We start from the raw sequence: 16,682 nt of genomic DNA, 5'->3' as shown, positions 1-16,682 counted from the left end.
CGCATCGCACCTTTCGTGGCTCGAGTTACATAGGAAAACGTCGCAGGGCCGACTCGCCAGTTTTTGAGAGTCTCCCAGGACTTATAACTGTCTAGAATTACTCCATCTTGATTGATAATCCGTGATTCATAGTCACTCATACTAGGACTCGCCAATAAAAGAACATCGATCGACGAGATGCCATTAGGGTTTCGATAACTTCTTAAGGGGTAGCGCAAGCCTTACCGCCGCCCCAGATTCCAGGACCGAATACCTCCCCCGCTATTTCAGACCCGGACTAGTCTCACATGGGGCATTTTCTACTGGAAGACAAGCGCTGCGCATGCTGTAGGCCCTGAAACAATGAAAAGGAGTGGAAGAAGCATGAGCGAGGATGTGATTTATTCATACTTAATTTGAAAGGGATAGCGGACTAAATACTAAATATATTTAACTAACTAGTAAGCGAGAACTAAGCGGGGTAATGATAAAATAGTCAAGAGTCAAGACATGAACCTGTAGAACCTATAGGATAGGCTAGATACTAGAAGGAATCTTTGAAGAAGGAAGGAAAGAGAAGAAAAACAGGTAACAAACTAGGAATAAGGGTCACGTCTTATAGGTCATCGAGGACCAATAGGGCCAACAGGGCCTGTAGGGACAATAGGAACAGTAGGGGCAATAGGAACGAGAGGGCAAACAGGCTCCAGCACTTTGCAATATAAAACTTTGGTCTTGTGTAGTGGCCGTTAAGAAGGAACCCCAGATATAGATAAATACGTTGGGTTGTTAAAGCTCAGTCCTGTTCTGTTCGCTGAAGAATCAAACTAGTGTGGGAATGTCTTCTTGCTCAACATCATCTGATTGTGCATCTTTCGTTGGAATATTAAGTGAAACATGTAGCTGCAGCGCGAGGCCTTTCTTGGGTGCTGACCAATAAGCACTGAGAGTTAGTGTAATGGCAGTGAGGGTAGTGGCAACAATAAAAAAAAGGTGTCGAAGTGGGAGATATAAGCACAGATGGGAAGAGGCTTGAATTTACGCTAATGGGAGAAAGGGAAACGAAAAGTATAAGCAGGCCAGGAGCGTTGCTGTAGGAACTAACGCAAAGTAGCCAAAAAAGCAGTCCCAAAAATGGATTTTTGAGAAACCAATAATAAGCGTGGGTGCCGATAAAAGGCTGGTGATTATCCAGCGTTTTTGCGTGTAGGGCTCGCAGACGAGAGTAGCCTTCTCATTCACTTCATTCTTTTCAGGGCACTGCAAGGTGCCCATTTGCACGCTGAAGCCCTGAAGCAATGAAGTACGTAGTTTATATTTCTGCTGGTGGTATTATCTTCAGGAGACGAAGTGATTCCCCCCTTAGTAGATCCACTGTATACGCTGATCATATACTTAGACTCTAGCAGTAAGTTGAACATTGCAAAAGAAACCAACATCCTGTTTTATTCTACATTGATTTAATGCGCAGTTGTGATTGTGCTAGCTTCAACTGTGGCATGGTATAATAAAGTATCTACCCATAAAGGGGGCGAAGGCAAGCTAAATATACCGTGACATAGTCCGAAGTTCAGCGTTGTTATTTAATAGGATATTCAGGCACTATGCACCAGGAACATGAAAAACCTCAGAAAAAGGGTCCCAGTCTGGATCCTCGTGTCGCTCATATTCCATAATGTTGCCGACCGTCGTGGCATCGTCCTTGCCATATGCGTATTCAATGAAAGCCATAGTGGCATCAATGCCAGCGGAAATTCCAGACGAGGTCCAAATATTGCCATCGACAACCCACCGGGCATGTGGCACCCAATTCACTTGTGGGCGCCACGCCACGATAGTGTTCCATGCCGCTTTATTTGTTGTTGCGTGTTTACTGTCGAGTACGCCAGATTTGGCCGCCAAGCCAGCTCCCGTGCAGACTGTTAACAAGTAGTGGAGCTTGGGGTATGTCTCAGCAATGTACTCGATTGTGCGATTCAACGAGGGGGACCTGGTGCCTATGCCACCAGGAACAATCATGACATCAGGGATAGGAGCGTCGTCAAAAGTATGGGTTGGCAAAATCTTCGGAAAGAAGCTGGAATTGTGAGGGTTCATTGCAGCTAACCCCGGCTCTGTTGTCACTGCATCCATGGTTTCGGAGATAAGGTACAGGTCCAGCTTGTGAAGGCTTGCGAGACGATACAGTGCTTCCAACGGGCCAAAAACATCAAGAGGCTCAAAGTCTCGAAACAATACCATTCCATAACTTCGCGGAGGTGTATTCGGCGGCTTCGGGCCAGGAGTTGGAAAAGTGGTCGTACGTGAGTCACTGGCTGTGCCAAATGAAGACAAACAGAGGCACAAGAGCCCAGCCCTGAGGAACACAGATGTGAATGCCTGCAACATTGTTGTCGGTGTTGGCCTGGAATGGATGCGGAGGAAATTTCAACAAAGTAGCGACAAAAGTCCTTCCTCCGATCTTCAGTTGTTCTTGGTTAGCTTACATAACCGACATTCATCTAAGTTAGTTAACTAGAAGCCTGCTAATTAGTTAATTAGATGGAGAGAGGGTAGGTACAAGTAACGGATAGGAGTAGGGCCAGACTCCACCCATCTGACTGGCCTTGGCACGCTAGTACGTCGATCTTAGCTTTTAGAGTGTCGAACCCAACTACGTTCTGCTAGAGGAAGTTTGAGACAAAGTTTTTTTTCTTTAAGAAAAAACAAAAGAAAAACGGAGAGACAGAGAGAGAGAGAGAGAGAGAGAGAGAGAGCAATCACTCAAAGTAATGTAGGGTCTTTGGAAGCAGCTCGATAATTTTTGTCCAGCAAACCCGATGCTCTAAGCCAGGATTCTGAATCAAGAGACGTCACAAACCATTGTTTTAGTTGCTTTGGGCCGTTTTGCATTTTTTTTACTGACCAATTGACACAAAGAAATGGAAATACACCCTCGACCATTTCAGAGACATCGCCCACACTAAAAATGAGAGTCGGCTTATTTTGCAGGATATCTTGGGTAAGATTTAGGGAGTTACTTCAATCCAAACTAATGTCAATGTTGGTATGTTGCGGCAATTGGGGGCCAGTTTGATTGATCGCCCCAATGAGAGACCATAATGTATCTCTCACATCAAAAGGGCCTCCTCCGGATTGTTGGGAGAGAAAATAAGGCAATAGTCATGGACATAAAATTAGGGTAGTTTAACAAGATACAAGTACAGAGTCAGTCATAAGAGACAATACACCCCTGGTCCTTTATGGGAGATGGAATCACCACCTAAGAAACAAGATACCAGGCCGAGAATAACTTTAGTACCAATATGGTCCGTATCTATGTTTGTGCACGTAAGGAATGCTCTAGGTCTTCAATGAAAATTATAGAAATGTAACTGCCGTTAGAAAATATGCGGTAGTTATGGGGCGTCCCGAGATATGACTAGTCGTCTTGCCCCAAATCTTTATGGCGCCTAGGTCCGGGAGCCTACATCGAGTCAACGCCCACAGCTAGGACGCCGAGCGTCAGTGACCACCGGTCTGCTAACAGTTTTGGCTTGTTCTAGTATTTAGCCACCCCAGCCTCGGTTACGGTCAGCAGGCTTGCTTGACATAACTAGGGCATCCAGTAATTGGCTGGAACTTTCTATTTTCGTCATAATAACGCCCTATACAGTATAACAAATAAACTTCCCAGGCCATGACCAATAGATAGTCACAATTAGGGGGCGGGAAGTGAGTTCCTGTACATAAACGGAAATTCTACCGAAGACGCATAATAACTCTTTAATCGTATTTACAGTCATTGTTGGCACCATTACTTTCATCCCTGGGGGCAATGATACATATAAACTTTGCTGCGGACAAATTGGAGTAAGTGCCTCTGGTAAAGTCATTAAATATTTTTACAATTGTAGCGGAAATCGCTGAGCGGAGTAGACCATTCTGGGCGTTCATCAACTTTGACTCTATTTTAATTATAACATCTTTGCTAGTACTTGTAACATTGGGCACGGTCCTGAGAAAGACTAAAGACAGTACTACAGAGCAGCGGTCTCCACCGCACTACACTCAACTTTACCACAAGGCTTAACTGGAGGATGCGCTTGTCTCAAAGACGGAGACGGATGAACGAAATAATATCCAAACGACACTTTAAATATCACAATGCCTAAGAATGTGACCCTTCTGTCAGAACGGAAGACACAATACACTAGAACTAATCCGTTGAGATGGGAAAGACATGTTGCTGATTTCGAATCATGGAAATGGGTCCTCCGATGTATGCAGACTGGGAAGATATATCTTGATAAAAGATTAAAAACGTCCGCGAATCGGGCAACGCGTACATTGAATATTTCATTCACTTATGGTATTATCTTTATTTTTAGTATCTTAGCAAGTTTACCAAACATTGTTGGAATGCTACGTACGATTTAGATAATCATGCTGCTAATGGTATGATGTACGGTCTGCATATACCACTGAGTCTCTGAAATAGATTACATGCTACTTCACCAAAGGCCATAGTTGAAACCTACTCAACACTAGGTAATAGTAAACTTTATCACCTTTGACGTCGTACTCATTTTTTAGGGTGTATCTACCCAGTTGCGTCCAAAGCAGCTCTCACTTAACTAGGTAGGAGTTTTAAATCGTTTGTCAAGGAATAGACACCGGTCATCAAAATGGTTTGATAACACCAGGCCTCTTCTGGCAATATTAGATATTTCGTAATTCCACCATTGGGCGGCTTTCCCTCGTCATGTGCCCAAATTCTAACAATTTTTTTTGTAATTGGTCTGCATTGAACTGCCACTCGCAGGCGATTACTGAAGGACACTCTGGTTTACTCGTATAGTATGTTTTGTCCTCTACTACAATTTTGTCCCCTATTGTGGGAACGTGTGACGTCGTGATGTACATCGGCAATACGTTGCTGCAGTCTAAAGAAGTTGTTGATATGGGAAAATACCATTCGGCTACAAAATGTATGTACTGTGGGCTTTATAGAAGCTCTAATAAGGTATTATAATTTGGAATTCTTTACTGACTGATGGACGGTTGGCAATATAAGTAATAGGGTTAACATCAAGATAGATTTCAGTGCTCGCTCGGTATAAGTGGACATAGGTAGGAAATTGCTATACAAATGCTAGGTAAGATCAGTAAATCTATTAGAACTAGTGGTCATTGAGTGGTCATTGATCTTCACAGAGTGGAGTTTTCGATCAGGGGAATGTATTGGGATTTCTTATCTGCAGAGCTCAGCCACCTACCTCCTTCAGCGAAACCCTTGACTTCACTACATTTGGCCTAAACTAGGCTCCGGTTTTTATCACTATAGGCAAACAGCTCTTCAATGACGATGCTTTCCGTTCAATCACTCCAAAAGCAATCCAACTTCACTAGATACCTAGTTCCATGCCTCTTCTAGTAGAAGGTAGGCAGCAAACAACCATCTGCAGTGAATTGGAAAGGTATCTATATAAGCGTGGGTTTTCTCCCTCCCACATCTTTCGTTTCTCTCTTCCATCACGCTTGGCTACTATTAGTACCTTGGTACCCTTTGTAGTCCAGTGGAATTTTATTGCCATCGTTCTTCTAATATTAGCTTGTCAATCAAGTCAGACTCTTTATTTCTTTTCCACCTTTCTTCTAATGCCTGAAATTTTCTGTAGCTTTCTTTCCAGTTGATTAATACCCTATGGTTTTACTTCTGACTTAAGCAGCTCTAGAATCTGAGGGTGGCTGATATCTTACTGACAATTAACAAGCTTGTGCTACTGTCTCCTTTACCTGACCTTTCAAATTTTCCTTACAACCAGTTACTTCTACTTCATCTCTTTGCATCCTTATCTCCCTGTATTTCTCGTCGTTTCGTTGACTTGTTGTCTCCCTATCTCTTATCTTCTTGCTGCCATTATGGATTCCGTGGACATTTCTGACTGGGATGGAAAATTGCTGCGTGTCGCCTTACAGCCTAGATTTTCTAACAAAATGTGGACCTCGTCACTGTTTCCCATCTTAGTTAGGTTAACGGGGCTTCAATTCCTCTGCCATAGTGTCCAGCAAGTTACACAATGTACACAACAAGGCAGAATGCATATGGAAATTTGACCGCCACACCCTACGATTCTCTAAACTGCTTCTTCGCATTCAAATTGTCAACTTCATTTCCAGTTATTACATCCCACTTCCTTTTCGTTGACGTCAATGGCGGCGAAGAAAACCATGAACAGAATAGAAGCTAGCCACTGAGGACAGATAGGTATCGTCACCAATCCGTACCATTCTGCGCCGCATGCCATTTCACAAGTCGCGAATTGGTGGTATTTCAGCCTTCTCCAAATGCCCCCTCCTCCCACAGTCAGCGCACATTGAACCCGGGGACAAGATGAAGATTCGGTTCTGGAGGATGAGCAACTGGGCTTAGTCGCTCAATGATTTCTTTTGGGAGCTGTTAAGCTAAATCTGTCCCTAGCCAGTCAGAGTGCATACTATCACTAGGAAGAGATGACTTTTTCGCCTCAGAATCTGCCAAACCGGTTATCCGACCTAGATTCGGCTTTCGACATATATGGCAATCTATGTCGTAAATATGTCAAGACATGATGGCAATAATCGACATTATTCTGCATGGATCAGGCATCCAGCGAGCCTTGCACTTATTGTGCATCTGAGTTGAAAGGCACTTTCCAGATTTGCATTACCCCCCCTCCTGGAGGGGTCCGTCTCCCACATGAAGGCCTGCAGCAGTTGTGTACGGAATAAAGAAGGCATCGATTGCTCCTTATGACAAGACCAAGTGGACGTTTTTCAGACAGGTGACTTAAGCGTTTGACTTGACTCTCACCACGGATTTCAGGATATTGCATTTTTGCAAGGCTAGTCGGTCCGTTCATCCCTAGCACTGATACACCGAAGTACAAGAAGTTTGAGGCATTTCCACAGGTGTCAAGTGTCAAAGTGGAGAAGATCCTGGGAAGGAAATGGCTTCGCTTCGCACGGAAACCAGGATTCTTCACGATGACGCTCAAGGAAGCCTCAGCCGTCATATGTGCACTTTCAATTGTATTCCACTAGACTAAAAGGCAACCAATGTCCCTAATTATCTTGGCAAGTCTCAGTAATAGCGAGAACACTTTTTACTGCCGGTGCGATTTGCATTTGCTCGCATGTCTGACCTACAATTGTTGCTATAGACGAGGCCACCAAGATCATGGAGCCAAAATTATGACCAGTCATTGCTTGGTTATACTAAACGCTTATATTATGCGAATGATCCAGCTACACCCCCATCTCCTTAATTAGGAATTTGGGTCATATAGGGCATAAGTCTAGGGCTATATTATAGGGTGAATTGCAGCCCCCTTATTATGTATCTACCAACATACTTACCAGCACACTTTATGGCTTGCAAGGCCTTTCAAAATGTCAAGCGATTCAGATACTGGAAATGAGCCATCTCATTCAGAGACAGAATTTTTCAATCTACGTTGCTAGAAAGCGTCCAACAGGTATTATTTAGCTCTCCTGAAGGGGCCGCTAAATGACTTCGCCGATGATAAGAACTACGTAGTTGTTAAGCAACGCTCAAAAAATCAAAAGCAGGTTATTTGAAGACCGTGCCGATAAAGTACGATAAGGGAGGGAGATATAAGTGTGCTGATCAGGCTACTCATCGACGGCAAGAAGCAACAAGTTTGACTCTGTCTCCTATTTGTCTTGTTCTTCGGCATCAGACTGACAATATACGGAATCCTGAGGCTAAATAAAAGCACCATAATCATGAAGCTGCAGTATCTTCAACACACTCAGTTCACCATCATTAAGATATAGAATCCCATGCCTCACAGGCGGAGAATCAACTAAAACTGGGGATCCAGCGGCGTCATATTATGGTGCCACTACATAAAGAAGGTGCTGCAATTGTAAAGGATCATGATCTCTACAACTTTAAACGGGGCTGTAGAAGGCACTTTCTAAATGGGCGGACTCGTATACAAGATTTTTTATCTTCGTTTCCTCAGACTGGAGACTGGATAGTCAATTACCAGACCGGTGAAGATAATACAGTAACGGCTGTGATTTTTATTCATTGAAGCTGCATGGATAAATTAAGGCAGTACAGTACAGTGTATTTTATGGATTCAACTACAAAACAAATCGGTATTGAAAGCCCCTTCTTGATATAGTTGGGTGCACAGCAACAAACCGCACATTTTATGTTGGATTTGCATTTATTTCAGATGAAAAGAGGATTCATATACACTTGCTCTACGGCAACTGGAAGCTGTACTAAATATCTTTGATATTGCATATCCAAAGATCATTCTTACTGTTAAGGATAATGGATTAATAAAGGCACTTGAAAATGTCTTTCCTGTTGCAGATAATATTCTTTGTATATGGCCCATTGAAAAGAATATCTTATCTCGACGCAGTCCTATACTACGTCAAGAATTTAACCCGCTTTGAATTCAATAATCCAGCAGAAGCAGTTGGGGATGCCTTCAACCAGAATGTCGAGAAATGAAATCTTTTCTGGGGTTCATTTATAACTGTTGTTAATGCAAATATAGAGACAGAAAAGGATGCGGCGTGGGCTAGTTTTACAGGCGAATACGCTGGCGATATCTGGACAGACGTTATCGGCTATATTAGAGATGAGTGGATGGAAGAGTCAGTTTTCTTAAGTGCTATACTAATAAGTTCCTCCATCCTGGTCAGATTGCTACTTCACGGGCTGAAGCATGCCATTGGAATATTAAAAATAGCTTCATTCCTCTACCAAGAATCTCCTTGGTACTACAGATTCGTAAAAACTGTTCTTCAAGATCAATACCGAACGGTATAGGATAGGATTCACGAGGACAGGAATCGGCGAGGTATCTACCTCCAGATTCCCCTATACAGAAGGGCATTTAATAAGATATCTAGATACGTGCTGGATACTGTATACAAGATGCAGTTACAATATCTACCTGAAGCGCAGCCAGGTAAGCAGCCAATAGACGAATGCGATGTCGTGATATACAGTACAATAGTGCTTCCATGTATTCATATAATCCAGGAAAGTCTTTAACCCATGATGCGTTGATTCTTAGTGACTTTGCAAGTCACTGGCGTCTGTATGGGCACGTGGATATGGCCCCAATAAACACACGTGAGTTGGTCTTGCAACCTGAGTTCGTACGCCGAATGGGCCAGCCAGCAGAATCGTTGAATCGAGCAAGCCAGGTTGAACCAGGAGCCTAAATCAGGCGAGCCAAGATATCTCAACCCGGCGTGACCCTTCTGCGTTTGAAATTGTATTATCACAGACGACATCACGCGGCCGCGGGCGTGGAAGAGGAGCTGGACGAGCTGGACGAGTGCCGCCGGAGATGATGGGGATTATGGAACGGTTCGATTCCGATTCCACTGATTATGCCCATTAAATGCCATACTAGATAAGGAAACAGACACTGATCAGTTTTCATTGCAAAATTTGAGCGTTTCGGAGGTCGAGGGGCCCGGCAGCCAGGTGCACTTCTTCCTCTTCCCGTCCAGCACGCGCATTCGTCTCAACACTGCCCTCTCACGGGCGAAATTTGGCATGTTCATTGTTGGCAGCCACAGTACTATAAAGGAGAGCGAGGTAAACATTGATGCGGTTGGCTCCTCCGAAAAGATTACTGTCTTACAAATGGTGTTGCCATCTACCGGGAAAACGCTAATGATCTCAGCAACATCGTTGATAAATACGATGCTATGACCTTGCCTTAAAGGCCGAATACAGGCGTTATTAACTTTCATGAAGCGGAATGGATGGAAATATTCAATAAAGTGGCTACAGAGATCAAGCCTTCTTTACCGAGATCTTGGCGTAAGATGATTGTCAACAGAGGATGCCGAAGGCTCGGAAACCCAAAGGGGACCAACTGTCTCAAACAGCATGCTATGAAACTGGCCTCAAGTATTTTGTCAACTCGAAGCCACCTTTGCCAGGGAAAATTTAGGAAGAATGTTTCAACAAATTCCACTACAGATAAATCTCTGAAATACTGACGAGTGTTCACACAAAGTATAGAGAGTTATTCTCTAAGTATGGACAACGGCGCCAAACGCAGATATTCTCTTCTCCACTCCTATACTGTCTGAAGAACAATTTTGCCAGAGTATGTCGGGACCAAAGTCGATTATGAGACGCTGGAAATGCCCGAAGAGGAAACTTGGAGTCCATGACAACCCTGCTACAAGTTCACGTAATGCCTACTCACCTCTGTGATTACCACACTGAGTATCTAGTCCATCAGCTAGCTGTTTGAGATGGCACACACGGATTTCTTACTCAAATGAGGTCATGTATCTGAGGACGCGTGTTGGATAGAGTAAGCCCGCCCTTAAACGCTCGACTAGAGGAACTCGGAGTTTTAGAGACGCTCTAGAGAGAGGGCCTGTTTACCATCCAGGATGACCTGTTCCGCTTCATCATCATGACAACCCGGACAGCTACCTCTCACGCGTGCACAAGCCCCTCGCGGTCAAGTATCGCCAGCTCCGCGTAAAGCCATGGGGCCATCGTCACGCCCGGGATGAGCGTCACACCGCATGGTATCGAACGAGCAAGCCGTTCCAGGACCTTGAAACCCTGGTGGAATGCAACGGGCTGGTCATAGTTGCAAGCGTCCGCTAATATCGCGATCTCCGGGCGGACATCGCCATCCAAATACATCAATAAGTATGCCACGATTCCTCATGCCTTTCCGGTTGCCGTGTCGCTACTCGGAGGCTCCAACAGTGATTTCTTCTAAAAAAGAGAAATATGGTCACCGACTCCCCTACTATCAGCCCTCCTACCAATGTTGTGGTGACTCTACTTTCTTAAATGAGGGGTTTTACGAATGGAGAGAGGCTTCCATGGCTGCAAATTCAGAGCCCGTGGTGCTTGGTGTGGCCGAACGGTATTTTTCCTGTTGAAAGAAAGCCTTCTAGCTGCAAACATTGTTTTCACCTCATATAAAGCCCACTGGATCAGGTATATCGATTACCCGGATCGCCTACATGGCACTACCCAACAGTTGGAACCAAACATGTTCCTGTACCACCGATTTTTGATGCATAGATACAAAATTTCTTCATACATAGATTGTGGAAAACATGGCTTCCCGTCCAGCTATACTTAAGCTATATTAGTCTGCACAGTCAATTCTTGGAGAGCTCTCTATAATCCAATATCATTCATTAATATGAAAAGAGAAGCGTGGAATGGGCAAAACATCTCTGTGAGCCATATTGAGAATAGCATAAGATGCTAATTAGAATCCAACATTCAACATTTTGTGCTGCAATTGCGAAGAAGTATGTCGGATCTGAAATATATGAGTGATATCCGAGGGTGGCTCAGATGGATTCAAGAGTCATAATTATTAATTGAATAATGACCGATCACGGGACATGAAAATTAAGTCGATAATCAAAAGGTATACTTGCAATTTCATTTAATTTGAATAGGATAGAAAGATAATAAGAGAAGTTCTTATACATGGTATATTTATAAGATAAAAAGACAACAGGAAGCATAGAGATGAAAGGGTAGATGACGTATGACAAAATGAGAAAGAGCGGCTAAGCTATATTAGGACTAGTATTAGTCACTTGACTCGTGATCATGAAAGCGGCAATGTATCCAGATGGCTTGTCATTTAATCGACTTAACTTGATGTTCTTGTCTAACCGAGATGCTAATATCTGGACTATCAGACCTTAAAGCATACTGCCTTGATTTAACATTTGTGCGGTATATCAATACTATTTGACAGCTTGTGATATAATCCCATTCACTTTACCGGATAATAGCTAGCAAGGTTCCTTTGGACTGTCTCGGTTGTGAAAAGCATCTCACACATTCATAATAACACTTTATTCCTGCAAATCACCATGGAAAAAAGCAGAGGGTCTGAACAGCATGGCCCAAGAACGGCACCTTTCTATTCAATCCCACCTCGGCACCTTGTCAGCGTTGAGCATCCCGCTATTATCAAGAACGTTGACAATGCCATTGCGACCCTTCAGGGTGATGCCGGTATCTCGAAGGTGGGTTCAAAGAAATAACTTAACAAATACAACGCTTCGCTTCTGACGGATAATAGATCTTGAATCCTCCCAAGGCCGACACACCTGCCAATCTTCATCTGCGGCCGGAGGATGCCATGTCAAGGCCTCTCCAGTCAACCAGTACACCATCCAACAACATCTTGTTAAAGGTGACCGTCCCTAAGCGGACAGGTCGTAAGCGTAAAAGGGGAACGGATGAGCCATTTACCGGTCCCCCCGTCACGACCATCCCCCAAGAACCTCAACGGCCGAGTGCAAGGCATCTCCTACGGAGTCTCCGTGATAACGTAGGAAGCTATCAGGTGGAGCCGGTCGGGACGGTTGACCGGACCCATGTGTTTAGAGGTTCGTTCAGACCGTACTTGATCCTTTTGAATATTCGAGCTAAACTTTCATCTAGGCATGCCTGATTTTGTCTTCTCAACAACCGCCAACCAATTCGCCAATCGGTTTCGAGACCAGATCCTGTCCTTTGACTGTATGACACAAATGCTCTTACCATTGAATATTTAATAACTAATCACGTTCCAGATGACAAAATGAAACAATTCGACCTTGACATGTCCAAGGGCGCAATATCAAACGTTGAAGTCTTCCCGCCACCATCTTTCAGCCACGGGGACCTCCCATTTGGATACATGTACGCCTAGTCTAGAATAGGGCCACTTCATTTTCAATCTTCTAACGTCTTGCTATAGATACCGTCAAAACCCCACTGTTCGTCAATCCGTCGATACATCCGGCAACATTACCACGATCAACACGCAACAAGCCGCCAAGGTGCGCACACACCTGGTCGCATACGACGTCGCCGAGGTACCCACCAAGCCTCGCGAGAGCTGTCCCCCCATCAGCTCCCTGGAAGAAAACCTCCAGGAGACCATCAGAGCAGTGGAAGAACTCTTCACTCAGCGACCAGCCTGGACGCGTCGCGGGTTACGCAACTCCCTCAAAACCGGAGACCAGCGCTACCTACTCCGCCACGCCATCCCTTACGTCGGCTACATCTTCCGGTCAGGACCCTGGCGAGACGCCATTGTGAAATTCGGCCATGACCCTCGCACCTCACCTGACTACCGCATCTACCAAACTCTCATGTTCCGGATTCTTCCCCGCGAACCGGAAGTCGCGCGTGACGGCGCGGGCGGTAGACGACACACACTACCTCGACTCAACGAGGCCAGCTACAGCGCATCAGGCACCGACCCCGTGTCCACAGATACCCACCTCTTCACTGGCCAACTACCCCTCGTTGTTGACGGTCGTATGTGGATGTTCTGCGATATAATGGACCCATTACTCCGCAACATACTTTTCCCACCGGACCCTCCACCTGCGGGCTTCCTGCGCGAAACCTGCGAACCCGTCTGCGACGGGTGGTTCGGGGGCGGCACCCTGGCCAAAGTTAAGATCATCATGCGTACGAAGATCCTCTCGTTACTCGGGGGTCGCGTCCCCGATGACGCGGACTTTGCTCGTGTTGTGAACTTCCCGGACCACGCGACACCAGATGACTTGATGAGTGGGTTTATGCTAGATGGGAAGGAGGTGTCGGCGCGGGAGATGCAAATGGCTACGGAGATTCGGGCCTCGCTGAAGGGTACGGCGTCTTGGAGGGGAAAGATGACTGATGGGAAAGCGGGAGAAAGTCTCAGACGGGGACAGGAACCGGATGACGACGGTGAGTATGATCAGTCAACGCAGAGGGATACCGCCGGATCTACAGGCCGTCGCGTCCAGTGGCAGGACGAGGCGAGTGACGAAGAGAGTCAAGGGGAAGAGGAGGCGATTGAACAAGAAGAGATGCTGGAAGCGCAGGTAGCCGAAGCTGCGGAATCAGTCAGCGCAGCACTTGGAGAGGAATACGAAGATCAGGGGTCCGAAGGAGAGGATAGTGATGATAGCCAGACCCGAGATTGACCCAAGATTCAGCATCGAAAGTGCGAATGACGAAAGACTGCGATATTCATCATATCAATTTAATTTGATTGACTAAAACTATATACATCATAAGCCATAACGACACGTGAGACGTTCTCGTTCATTAGTTGATACAGACATGGCATCATTCCATCCAAGGATTCGGAGAACAAGAATAACCAAGGCAACGATGATAAGGTACCTGGGACTGATAGGAACATTCTGGCGTTGGCTGAGAAAGATTGGGAGATCCATCGAAAGACCAAAGGGCTAATGACAAAAGAAAAATACGGCAACAGGCGAAAGGGTGCACAAGGTACAAAACAAAAGACAATAATCGGGTATCGCAATAATCGCAGAGACAGGCCCAAGTGCAAGAACAGATAACGCCACCTGGATTGTATGCGCCACCACCCTCGAGTTTCAACGCCAGTGGATCAGAAGTCAAAGATAAGAGGATCAAGCTGAGACTACTTCTGGTTCCACGAGTGAATCTTTCTCCACCTCGGCGGCTTCTTCTGCGGCACTTTCACTTTCCCAGATATCGACTTCCGCGTCGGTGGTGCGGGCTTCCATGGGCTTTGCAGGTGCTGTAGCTTCCAAGAGAGAGGAAATCGACGACACACTGGAGAGCTTGCTGCGGATGGGATGAGAGCTACCTGTATCTCGCGAAAAAGGAGAAACGGATGGCTTCGCTTCCAAGGGGGGGCAACTTCGTCGTCATCATAAACAATAGCATAGGAAAAGGCGTGGCAATCTTCGCCATAGTAGTCGGCAGTATTGAGCTCACCCAGTGGAGCGCGCGATTCCTCGAGCATAACCGACTTCCGAGCAGCCGCACTCGGGGACTCCTGCTGGAGAGAACGAGGCAAGTTGATGCCTAGATCTGCAGGGGGGGATGTTCTCCTTGCCGCGAGTGGCGGACTCCACCTTGTCTTCATCGTCACTTATGTCTAACACGCCAGTCGAGTGCTGCATCAGGTTGGTCATTTCCTCCTGCTGCGAGTCCACGTAAATGTCGAAGGACCAGGACGCGGGAATTTTAGTGGCGGGGCTTTTAGTCTTCCCATTGGACAAGGCAGTGGCAATAGAAAATGGACGATGGACGCTCTTTTTAGGGGCCGGAGTTGGACGAGTTTTAGCAATTGTCGAGCGGCGAGCGAATGGCTTGCAGGGTCTAGCTTGCGGAGAGCGGCCCGCGGGCTTCGGCACGGGTGCGGACTTGGGCGTGGATGGGGTTTCCTTGAGAGGTGCAGGAGACACGACGGGGGTCAATGCCATGCGCGACGCCTTGATCGGCTTCGATAGGCCCTTGGTGGGCTCGTGGTCTTCATCAGTACCACGCTTGCGCTTTGCCGAGTGCTTACGGCTGGTAGGATCGATGTTCTCGGAGTCGATGTCGAAGAGCGGCTGACGCTTGCCAGACATGATGGCGCCTATTTATCCAACAGATTAGGAATCCGGTACCTTCCCTACTTGTCAGCCCGGGTGGTTATGACGTACCATTCTGTTGATTTTGGACGTTCATCTTGGTCTTCAGCAAGGAGCGCATTCGCGGGGCATCCAAGCTGGCAAAAGGCTGTCGCACCGGCGTAGAGGTCATGGTGAGCGTCGCCATGATGGAAAGGAAGACACGAGATCAACTCGTGTGAATGAATATTTATTATGCCCACTTAGTTAGGCAGAGGGAGGAGATAGGCAGAGAGTGGGTTTGGTTTGTTTTGGTCGCGCGGGAGTGGGGGCAACGATGATTGGCGGTCTGGTGTATACAATAGTATAGTAGTAGGTATAGTACGAGGAGAATATACAGATCACACCTCGAGTGCTGAGGGGATGAAGAGAAAAATGAGACGAGAAGAGGCAGAGGGGATTATAAAAGACGTATAGGAGGCAAGGAAGGCAAGAAGAATGGAGAAAATGGAGGGCAGGAAGTAAGTCACGCAGGACTGAAGAGTGCAGGTATTTGGGAGCGCGTCCAGTTCGTGTTGGCGATGCGAGGATTCGATTCGATTGATTGGGGGATGCAAGGCGCGTCAGCAATATTATTCTTATATTATTCATCTTACATTATTGCTTATCACTATGCTATTATACTATTATTCCCAGAAAAATCAATTATTTGGTTTTGCTTATAGTAACGATGGAGAGAATATTCCATAACCGCCCAATAATTAAGGCAGCCCATCGCGTCCAAACTTACCACCCATACTGTCCACAGGTAAGCCGCCTCTGTAATCATCCCTTCAACGCGTCTCCATCACGACCCTTTCTTGCCTTCTCTATCTTTCCCTTACAGATGATTAGTTCCCTCCATCCGTCCTTCGCTCTCACTCGAACACGTCTTCCATGTTTCACGGTGCTGCACGGCAATGCATCCCTTCCGGAATAAAACAGGAAACGGAAAGGGAAAGATCATAAGTAGTACGGCGTAGTCCGTACAATAAAACCATCGCCACATTGCTGTTCTGGTTTAAGGTAAGGATTGACAGAGTCTAAATCTGCCGATCAATTTATCTATTTTAATTTCTGTAATCTCTCTTCCCAGCCTGTGTTTCATCCATCCTACCCCCCGATATGAAACCGCGAAACCTGCGAGGTTCGACCTCCACGAGGAAGAAGATTGATGATAAGAATAACATAACATCATCACGAATCCGACAAACCATCTCTACCGTACCACTTGGCCAGTCCAGACGTGGCGA

At 45.9% G+C, this 16,682-nt stretch overlaps 3 protein-coding genes across 3 annotated transcripts; 1 reads left to right on the top strand and 2 right to left on the bottom strand.

Annotated features, from left to right (window-relative positions):
• Positions 1–1,581: 1,581 nt before the first annotated feature.
• On the bottom strand, positions 1,582–2,367 carry ATNIH1004_009711 (DJ-1/PfpI family protein; the record flags this gene model as incomplete). Its single annotated transcript, XM_033574293.1, has 1 exon — positions 1,582–2,367. One exon carries the CDS (start codon positions 2,365–2,367, stop codon positions 1,582–1,584), a length of 786 nt encoding a protein of 261 aa, XP_033422311.1.
• A 9,516-nt stretch (positions 2,368–11,883) lies between these two features.
• Positions 11,884–13,980, top strand: TFC1 (transcription factor TFIIIC subunit TFC1; the record flags this gene model as incomplete). Its single annotated transcript, XM_033574292.1, has 5 exons — positions 11,884–12,039; positions 12,096–12,405; positions 12,461–12,538; positions 12,592–12,700; positions 12,759–13,980. 5 exons carry the CDS (start codon positions 11,884–11,886, stop codon positions 13,978–13,980), a joined length of 1,875 nt encoding a protein of 624 aa, XP_033422310.1.
• Positions 13,981–14,439: 459 nt separating this feature from the next.
• On the bottom strand, positions 14,440–15,598 carry ATNIH1004_009709 (uncharacterized protein; the record flags this gene model as incomplete). Its single annotated transcript, XM_033574291.1, has 3 exons — positions 14,440–14,617; positions 14,771–15,416; positions 15,484–15,598. The coding sequence occupies 3 exons, from the start codon at positions 15,596–15,598 to the stop codon at positions 14,440–14,442; spliced, it is 939 nt and encodes a 312-aa protein (XP_033422309.1).
• Positions 15,599–16,682: the final 1,084 nt, after the last annotated feature.

The sequence above is a fragment of the Aspergillus tanneri genome, assembly GCF_003426965.1.
Source record: "Aspergillus tanneri strain NIH1004 chromosome Unknown AapTan_5_pilon_pilon_pilon, whole genome shotgun sequence".
Classification (NCBI taxonomy): Eukaryota; Fungi; Ascomycota; class Eurotiomycetes; order Eurotiales; family Aspergillaceae; genus Aspergillus; species Aspergillus tanneri.
This window is presented reverse-complemented; position numbering and strand designations above follow the sequence as displayed.